The sequence below is a fragment of the Nansenia antarctica genome (assembly GCF_963989245.1).
Source record: "Nansenia antarctica genome assembly, chromosome: 5".
Lineage (NCBI taxonomy): Eukaryota > Metazoa > Chordata > Actinopteri > Argentiniformes > Microstomatidae > Nansenia > Nansenia antarctica.
The window spans coordinates 56,827,019-56,837,818 of NC_137690.1; the positions used below are offsets into that span (position 1 = coordinate 56,827,019).

Genomic DNA, 10,800 nt, shown 5'->3' on the forward strand with positions numbered 1-10,800 from the left:
GGCGTCTGATAAATGTCTGAAATGTATCAGGACCCCTAATCCAATTGTAATCCATACGACCCATTAGGAACCAAAGTGACTATTCTTTGCGAATCTAGTTTGAATACATTGTCAATGTTAAAACCACTACAATATCGTTATATATTTCTACAATCTCCTATGTTTTGTCCTCTCTAATCCACACTGTAGTGAGCGTCTCTGAAGTGTCCCATGAACGCAGCCTTAACTCTGACGCAAGGGAAGTGGGTGTGTGCATGGTTGCTTGGAGTCTGGCTGTATGTTGAAGTATTTACTGTCCAGCCAATAGGGACGCTTATGGTAATCCCATTTTCTTAAAACCCGGCTGCATGCTTCGAAGTAGATTACAGTACAGTTTGAAGATTATCACAGCGAAATAGCACTTTTGGAGATACGCGTTGATATCACTTACCCACGAGCAGTTCGGCTAATAGATTGACTTTAAAGTTATTTTTCAAGTGTCTTCTGAGAACAGCCCAGGACTGACTTTATATGTTTTGTGAAGAATAGAATTGTCATTCCAATTTAAAAAATTAAAAAAAACTACATAAAACTTTTGGGATTGCTCCGGTACTGTTCGTAATATATCGACAACACTTCAGAAGATTTGAACACTTTTTTGCGTCCCATCGTCATGTCCGCCGGTGATGAGTCGGAGCAGAGTCGGCGGTTTTGTGTGTTGTCTTGGGATCAGGTGCAGCGTCTGGACTCCATCCTGGGGGAGAGCGTCCCTATTCACGGACGAGGAAACTTCCCCACGCTCTCAGTTCAACCCCGACAAATTGTCCAGGTGAGATAATAAGGGATTGCGTGAGGGTAGCCTACTGTCACCAAAAAGGGAGAGGAATTGTTTCAGCCATATCTTATCAAACGTGTCACTTACTGTAACTAGAGCATGTACTGTTAGACTATACTTTCTATGAAATAACGATGTTTGCTGCGGCTCTAGAATGGTCTGAATCATCATGATATAATCGTCAATTATTTTATGATGTGTTTGCATGGTCAGTATAATCTCAATTTAATTTAATTTGATCTTCATTGTATTGATTGTATTGTCTCTACCAGGTGGGGTTTATTGTGAATTATAAATGATTTAAAATTCAAACACATCCTGTTTGATGTCTGGAAGACTTGATCTTGAAAGAAGACTTTAGTTATCATTATGCATTCGTGAATATTGCCAATTCATGATTCTGTGTGGAGAGGTCTATTCTCGGTCAATCTGTCTTTCACGCACACCTGCGCGCACACCACCACACACACACACGCACACGCACACACACACGCACGCACACACACACACACACACACACACACACACACACACACACACACACACACACACACACACACACACACACACACACACACACACACACACTCACACTCACACTCACACTCACACTCACACTCACACTCACACTCACACTCACACACGCACACACACACATTGATTGAGGCCGCATTGACGGTAACACAAGAATAAAGTCCACTGCACCTATTACTGTTGTGCTGTCCATTTGAATATCTGGCCCTATAAGATTGAATCAGCAGACAAAAATGGTATCATTGACACTCAGTACAGACAGGAGACTAGATGAGCTAATGCTTTAACTGCAATTTTCCACTATCTCACTTTTCTGCCTTTGCTACCACAGCCATTTGGGTCTTGTGAAAATATAGGACTTTCATGCAGGCAGAGGGAAAGATCGAAGATTGAATTACAAGTCGCCAAGGATAGACAGACTGAGAATGGAATTTTCTTTTCCACTTTTACTTTGTTTCTCAATGAAGCCTGTAATTCATACATGGAGCATGTGAAGTATACGTATATGAATGTTGTTCATTACAAAGAAAACACCCACTGACAAGTCACTAGGAGGTTCTTAACATCCAGACCTACAGTATAACATCTGCATTAAAAATTACTGGATATATACACTCATGATTTTCCTTCCTCTTGAATTCCCATGGAACGCAGTAACCAGGATCTAAATGTTTTTCTTTCAACGAAGCAACATGCCTTTTTTTGAGGTCATTTAGGACATTAAATGGGGTGTTTGTTGAAAACTCTCATTCAGATAACATCTGTTTGAGGTAGGACTCAATTTCATTGTGTGAGCCTTGGGAGTTGTAAATAGGAACTCGGATTGTTGCTGACACCTCTGTTCTGATGTGTGGTCTATGCACTTAACTGTACACTCCTCACTCCTATTCAGTTTAATCCAGAGTGCTTAACGGCAGCACATGATTTAGTAGTGCATTGGATGGATGATAGATAAGCACACGATAAACAGGTACTGATGAACTACCCAGTGGTTTCGTGCCACCCAGATGACAAAACCAGATCAAAAATGCCTTAGTTTGTTACATAATTTATAGTGTGGGATAATGGGGGTGGAGGTATGTTTTAGTTGGCCTGGAGAGGAGAGCTTGATTTCCATCCAGCTTTGCTCGATTTAAATTCAGGCTGTAGAATTGAGACTGTACAGAGTAAAGCGCTTGTCTTCATGCTTTAGGCAGGTCCTTTTCTTCGCGCTCTGGTTTCACCACTGTGGGATTACTGGAAGTGGGCTCCAATTTCCTGGGTGGTGGCGATTTTTTGGGAGCAAAATGCAAATATTGGATTAGTCACTGCAGTAACAGTGAACTTGTGGGTCAGAGCTGACATGGTATCACTGCAGTAAGTGAAGACCAGTCGCCTGATTCTGTTGCACCTCTTGCCAGACTGTAAGCCAACTCCTCAGGAGGCCTATTGTTGTAAAGAGTGGGCAACAAGATGATACCACACGTCTCTCCACCAAGTAGCAAGAAAGTAGTTTAGGTTGTCAGTGAAGCCCTGTTAGTCGCCTACATGGTTGTTTTTCAAAGAGGCCATTTGTACTCTTATCTGGTAAGATGCCAGCTGAACTCCACATACTGTATAATGAAATGCATGTCTGACTTCTCCACTCTGTTTTATCCATAATTATGGCTAGAGTCGAGGAGAGATTTGAGGCTAGGCTCCTTCCCAAGTGTCTGTAGAACCACAGGTTGAAAGCCTTCATCTCATCGAAGTGGGATAGGACCAGTTTTATGTTCAGGATGGTTCTCACTATGGAACCCATTTAGACTTGGACATACAGGTGATATTGACCAATCATGTGGAGGAAATTCAAGGAGGTCGTTCACATCTGAGGAGAAGCCACCATCTGCTCCTGCTTGCCCACCTACAGTTACAGGAGACTGGGCTGAGTTTGGATCGGATGAGAGTGGCAGGGAGGGACTAATAAACATCTCATTCACTGTTGCCATTTCCTTGGCAGAGCCTGATGTGACTCGCTGCCCACTGCTTTTACAGTATTACCGTAGTATCCAGGGAACTATGGGTTGGCAAATGACTGGCCCATTTCAAACAGGAATAATAAAATACGCTCAGGCCACAACAAATTAAATGGAAGAGGAAACTATTCAGACTGTAGAAAAGTAGAAAAGCAGAACGTCGGTGTTCATCGCCAAGGCGTTGTCAACACCAGACAGTCTGGTCTGTTTGTGGTACTTTTACAAGTCTCTTGCTCGGTGTTGGCGGAAGTGTTCCCCCTTGCTCAACCCAACCAGGTGCATTTGCGTAATGTGGGAATGGACTGGCCACTGCTTCATGAGTGGTGGAGGAAACAAGTGCACTGAAGCAGTGTTTCTTCCTAACCTATTCCTGGGGGATCCCTAGGCATTGCACATTTTTTGTCTAGCCTTGCACTATCACTCACTAAATCACTCACTGATTTAACTCATTCATTGATATGTTGAATCAGATGTGTTAGTGTAGGGTAGAATAAAGATTTGCATTACTTGGGTGGCCTCTTGTATACGTTGAGAAACACTTCTCTGGAGCATCCTCCATTATGATATATTTTTAAAAAATGTTTATTTGTGACAGTCTAGTGAAAAAGTAGGGCAAGGTAATTTTTCTTAATTTAATTTAATTATTATTAAGTGCAGATTGTAAGCTTTCAAATTATGTCATACATTGTTGTAGGTACACCTCAAACCAAATACCGTAGAAACTCGCTCTCAATCAAAACAGACACGTTTGCTACCATCAAGTTGGTAGCTAGCTAGCAGCTAAGAAGGAACATCGCTATGAACATCTAACTGCATGTTTAGCACATCACAACATGCTGATAGAACATCAACATGCTAAAAACACATAACTACACATAATTAGATGATCACACAGTCCTTGCTTTTGAACACGTCCTAAAACGTACGTTTGTTTACAAGCCATGTATCACTAACCCGTTAGCCTGAAGCAGGAGGGGACGCAATTCATTGAATCCAATTCACAAATTATAGTATTTTAAGTATTTAGTGATCCTAAAACTGTTGTTTGTTATATTGAGTGGGCTCTTCATCCCTTAAACCTTCGTAATATGAGCTTTTTGGTAATTTGAAACTTGAGAATTGCAGACATGCAGACCTCTTCTATTATCTCAGTTACTTTGCCATTGGACTTATCCATTGTTACTGGAGGCTGTTAGGGTAAGGACATAATCTTTGTTTGTTCCCTATAGGGTATAATAGTTACCCTATAGTGGTCATTGATACCCAACCCAGGGTGAGACAGGCCTGTTGTTTATCAAAATTCAAGACTGCCATTAGCTGAAAGGCAGTCCTGGAGTCCTGTTCCACAGGGACACCAGAACATTTTTAATATTCCTCTGTTTGTTCCATACAGAAATAACAAAAAGTATCTTCCATACTGTATTCTTAATGTTTTATTACTGATCATCTGTTTTGAGACGTTGGGTTACCAATATAAATAATAAACACATTGCTTTCCTCACTGGAAGAAATGCAGATGAGTAGAGTTCCAATAACAGCTTTTGTTGGAAATGTTTATGTCATGTCATTCCCAAAAAGGATCGCGTTGAAAATCAACTTTTATTTCTCGACTTTTAGTTTACATTTGAACCTTTTCCTCTATAGCCTTTTTCATGGCAGTGTTTCCCTGGTAAGCACTACTGGGCTTCCCCCCAACTTGTTTCATAGTGGCTAAGTACCATTCATTCTGTCACAAAACAGTAAGATTGTGTGTCTTTGGGTCCGGATAAAGAGGGTAAAGTTGAAGGCCATTGCATACAGCAACAGTACAAACAGGGAGCCTCACACTTTGGTTTAAGGGTGGCAGGAGAGAGGAAGTTACCTAAGTTCATGAATGGAAGTGCAAACCACCTCTCTGCCAAAGTGGTGAAGGCGAGGCAGCTTAATGTCTTAGGCTTGGCTTTTTGTGTGGCAAGCCTCCCAAGCCAAACTGACTGTCTCAGAAAAAGGTTGCACAGTATAGCGTGTTGATCTTGAGCTGGTGCAAAGATGAGACACAGATATTCACTTTGCCTTGAAATGTGACGTAGCAAAGCAAAGGACAAAGAAGGTTTTTGATAAAGGAAAGGCAGCTTATGTGTTAATGACGTCTATTGTAGGCTTAACTTGTGACATCTGAACTGGAAAGTTATGTGATTGTGTGTGGCCAAGGTTACATACCTGGTTGAATACTTAACAGGTTGATCCACTGTTTGGATAAAGGAAGATGGCAGAGCATTTTTTTTTTTTAGGGAGCAGCATGGTACGCCTGATGTCTAGGACCAGAACACAATCTCCCAAGGACTGGCCCAGTTTCTTGTTTTTCTCTCCTTGGTCACTTTTGAGTGATGCAACAGACAGGAAGAAGCTTACAGTAATGTCTTTACCTCAGCAGTTGTCCATATTCCAGCAGTTTGTGTGTGTTTGTGAATGACTTAATAACCAGGTAAGCAATTTCTCTGCCAAAGTATGTTGATATGACAGGAACTTCTCAATATGGGATAATCATGAGATTAAAAGTTCATGTCTGAAACCCTTTGGCTCTCTGATTGTTATGCATGTAGATAACCTACACAATAGGTCACCTGGAGTTCCTCCAGTGAAAGTGATGCCAGAGGCTCTTAGAGAAGACAAGCATTTGCTTGTCATTTCCCAGAGTAAACCTCTATGCATTATGGGAACTGTGCCCCGCTTCATACAGCTTAGATAACTCTATCCCCCTGTGAAGATACAGTGGAAGCCAGGGGAGTTGAGTTAGATTTTCACAAGCAGGTTACTACAGTACATAGTAGGACAGAGGATGATAAAGTCACTGGCAGACAGGCAGGTTTTTCTCCATTGTATACACACAAGAAATGGAACTATAAACACAACTCTGAAAACTTGAAGCTCATGTATCAACAACAAGACCGAAGACCGCTAAACTCTAAGCACAATTCCATTCTTTTCACTCAAATAGAAATTCTGAATCACATTTTTGCTCAACTCTAAGCACAAATCGCATCATTTAGCACACTTTGTTCAACTGGAAACGAAAAACTTTTTACTGTATTACAGTAACAAATAAATCTTTTCTTAGTTACCTTTTAATATTTCTGCACTGATTTCATCATTACATCCCCAGAAAGACAATCTAAACATTTTCTGTACTGTAGTGTTTTTAATTTTACCTATCAGTGCAATTACTGTGAGTTTTGCCAAAATAGGTACATTTTGTGTGTTCTCAGAACTACCAATTCAATTCAATTCAAACAACTTTATTAGTCCCAGGGGCAATTCATTTAGAGCACATGTTCACAGAAAAACATAAAAATGTCTCGCAACAACAACAACAACAAGTGCACCAGGAGCAATGTTGCAGTATCAACTATAAGTTTACAGTATGACTGGGAAGGTGGGTTGTGAGTTTAGCCCAATTGGATCTTCTTGGATAGACAAATGTGAATTATATCCTATTATGATATGATGATGATGATGATGATGATGATGATTGTGTCAATGCATTATTTATATGGTCTTCTATACAGTATAGATACAATAGTCTTTATACTGTATGTACCATACAATTGCAACCCATTTTGGGACAAACCCCCCCCCCCCCCTAAACCTTAAATATGTAACATGGCCTCATGAAGCCAAAACATATATAAACACTATTTTGATGATAGTGTTTTAAATTTAGCACACCAGTGTTTCATTGTTGCTTTGTAAGAGATAATCATATGATGTGTATATCGTTTTGGTGGAAAGAATCAGAAAGAAGAGATTTTGAGAAGAGTTTTAACAAGAGTTTTTCCAGTTTTGTGTTTAGAGTTTTGAGAAATTGAACTATAGTTTCAGGAAATGTGTTTAAATTGGGAAAAACTGTAATGGATTTCTTCAGTGTTATGCACATCTTATCTATGCTTAAGTGAGTTTCTGACACATGTGAGACACATGCTCACACTGCATGCTCTAGTTAATACAGTATGTACAGTTCATAGTGTAGAGAGATGAGGGTGACATTTTAATTATCTGAGGTAATAATCTCACAAAAAAATAATACATGATTTCTCACCATTTTACAGCTGCCTACCAGTTTCTGTAATGGGTTTGTTTGTGTGATGTGTTGATTGGTTGTTTCCTTTAGGTTCTGTCCTCAAACAAATCACTTGGCATGATGGATTTTAGCCTCTTATCTTCATTCTAACATAATTTCCTGAAAGCTAGCCATTTCAATTTGATTGAAATGTAAATCTTACCATATCAAAGAAGCAGTGACCATAAAAGCTCCATTGCTGAGACATGCTGTAACCTGTATTGTCTGTCTTATTTGGATGAATCACCTGCATACTTTCATGCCTGTGCACAGATCCCTCACACATATTGCTCTCCTCTCTCCCCAGGTGGTCAGGGCTCGTCTGGAGGAGCGTGGTGTGATCGTACGGGATGTGAAGCTTAACGGCTCAGCGGCCAGCTATGTGCTCCACCAGGAGACGGGCATGGGCTACAAGGACCTGGACCTGATCTTTGGCCTGGATCTGACCGATGACAAGACCTTCCGTGTGGTGAAGGACGTGGTGCTGGACAGCCTGGTTGAGTTCCTGCCCCCGAGGGTGAGCCGAGAGCGTATCTCGGCGCTGACGCTGAAGGAGGCTTACGTACAAAAGCTGGTGAAGGTTTGCAATGACACAGACCGCTGGAGCCTCATCTCCCTGTGCAACAACCACGGCAAGAATGTGGAGCTGAAGTTTGTGGACTCGCTGCGGAGGCAGTTTGAGTTCAGTGTGGACTCATTCCAGATCACCCTGGACTCCCTGCTGCTGTTTGATCGCTGCTCAGAAACAGCCATGTCTGAGAGCTTCCACCCCACTGTGCTGGGGGAGAGTATGTATGGGGACTTTGAGGTGGCCCTGGGCCACCTCCGCACCAAGACGATCGCCACACGCTGTCCAGAGGAGATCCGAGGCGGAGGGCTCCTCAAGTACTGCCACTTGCTGGTGCGGGGGTTCCGGCCGGACTCTGAAGCCAAGATGAAGCTGCTGCAGCGCTACATGTGCTCGCGGTTCTTCATCGACTTCTCTGACATCGGTGAGCAGCAGCGCAAGCTGGAGGCCTATCTGCAGAACCACTTTGGGGGCATGGAGCACAAGCGCTACGAGTGCCTGGTGACGCTGAGGAACGTGGTGGACGAGAGCACTGTGTGCCTGATGGGCCACGAGCGCCGGCAGACGCTGGCACTCATCTCTGCGCTGGCACTGCGGGTTATGGCGGAGCAGAATGCCATCCCCGCTCTCGCCAACATCACCTGTTACTACCAGCCTGCACCCTATGTCAGAGACCTCAACTTCAGCAATTACTATGTGGCACGCGTGCAGTCGCCCATGGCCTGCAGTAACTCTTATCATCGGACATGGCTGCCCTGCAGCTGAGCAGTGCCATATTAGGACTATGACATGTCTTTTAAACGTTTTAGTTTTGGTTTCATGTTAATGTGATGAGCTAAGAGGTTCAATAGAGGGTTCAGTCCATCTGTAGCAACGTGGCTTTTTGTGGGAGACCCACTGTGGACCCAAAAAATTGAATCTTTGTATCTTTTTGCCAAATCTTAAATTGCAATCCATCCCACTAAGTTATGTTAATGAATACTGCTGTAAATCTGATTCAAGCTGTTCTAATTTTGTTGTTCAAAAAGTATCACGTGCTTTGTTGTACGTACGTCTGTGTTGGTCCATGGATTTATGGGGAAGAGTTGAAATGTGATTTTGAAAAGATAACTCCCCTCTTGGGGAAACGTATGAAATGACAGAAAAATGTAAATAAGTTAAAAGAAACCAGAAAAGCTTTATTTTGTTCTGACTGTGGTTTCAACTGACCTTTTTATGTGGGACAAATAATTAATTTCTTCTTTGCGTAAAATAAATACTTTTGTGAATCTAAGTGCCTAAAACCAACCAACGTCTTAAAGAAGTTGCTCTGTAAATTAAGGACTTTCAATTGTTTCCACCCAGGTTACTGTACATTTCTTTATCAAGGGTCAAGGTATTTCCTTTTCAAATCATTAAAAAAAAATCTAAAATGTTAAATGGTACAATCTCTTTATTCTACACATTCAAACAGGTCTCAGGCATATCTGTATAAAACATTAGTATCAGAAAATAAACATCCGATTGGAATGATAAGACACCCAGACCCGCTAGTAGTGTGGTCTGTTTTAGTACACATTAAATCTGTCAGAGCCAGGGGATGTGACTTGTAAAGGCATCCCCTCTCTCTCCCTTGCACCGTGGGCGTTCCAGATAGCAAGGCCTCATACAAACACTTGCTTGTTCGCACTGCGTTTCCATGGGAAACGGAATGCCCTTTGCTCCAGCCTATACATTAGCCTTTGGTTCTGGCTGCATGTGTGTGACCAATGAGGGGTTTCCTTGCCCCCCTGCCTCAATGAAAAGGGGGAGATTGCTTTTGCTTTTCTTGGATGAATTGTTTTCTGTGTGTTTTTTGGCTGAGGAGGCAGCTGAGGACCAGGTGATAAAATGGGGAAGGAGGAATTTCAGAACAGGTAGTCTTGAATTTCATTTGAGGAGTGCTTTTGCCTGAAGGATGTTTATGTCTGTTGAACCCACGTTCAAGGTAGAATTCACAATCAACTCTCCAACACAGGTTTGTCTATGACCTTTAGTTTTACCTCAATGTGTTTTTCATGGTATGCGCTTTTGTGATTTACGACATATAAAAATATGTAAAGAAATAAACTGATATAAACAGTACAGAACATACTTGTCCTTTTAACAGATGATTATGATAATGATGATGATGATTATTACTGTTAATATTATTATCATATCTTTATAAAAGTTTGTTTAAAAGCATAGTCCGTCATTGTGATTTAAGAGGCGAGAAAATGTGACAAGGGAATAGCTGTCGGCCATTTATCCTAAACTGTTACAGAAAGGCACTGGGAAATATAGAACACCCTTGGAGCTTTCCACTGGAATAAACACACATGAAATGTAGCATTGAGACAGGGGTTGTCTTACTGTTTTAGTGAACTGATGATTTCTAGGCTTGGTGGGCTGGACGTTCATGACTCATCCACTGAGCTGTGTTATATGTAGAGTGGAAATCTGGAATAGCAATTAGTGCACCAGGGCAAAGCCTGCTTCCCATGGTGTTCATTTTAGATCCCTAATGGGCTGCTATGGAAGACATATTCTATCATTTATATCGTAGACTCGATATAAGTGTTACAGCTATTTAGCCAGTGAAGTAATTGAATATCACACAGCAATGGCATCAATCATCTACTTTTGTATATCCATGCATGATATCAAATCAGATTCTGTTCATTCTACAGTATATCAGAAAAGGCTCATACTACAGTCTAAATACCACAATATCGGTGACAAATAGACATACCAAACCATACCAAATATAGAGGCAAAAAGTGGACACACAAAG

The 10,800-nt window shown here is 41.5% G+C and overlaps 1 protein-coding gene across 1 annotated transcript; it reads left to right on the plus strand.

Moving 5' to 3' along the window:
- Nucleotides 1–652: 652 nt before the first annotated feature.
- On the plus strand, nucleotides 653–8,771 carry tent5bb (terminal nucleotidyltransferase 5Bb; the record flags this gene model as incomplete). Its single annotated transcript, XM_080530754.1, has 2 exons — nucleotides 653–808; nucleotides 7,746–8,771. The coding sequence occupies 2 exons, from the start codon at nucleotides 653–655 to the stop codon at nucleotides 8,769–8,771; spliced, it is 1,182 nt and encodes a 393-aa protein (XP_080386880.1).
- Nucleotides 8,772–10,800: the final 2,029 nt, after the last annotated feature.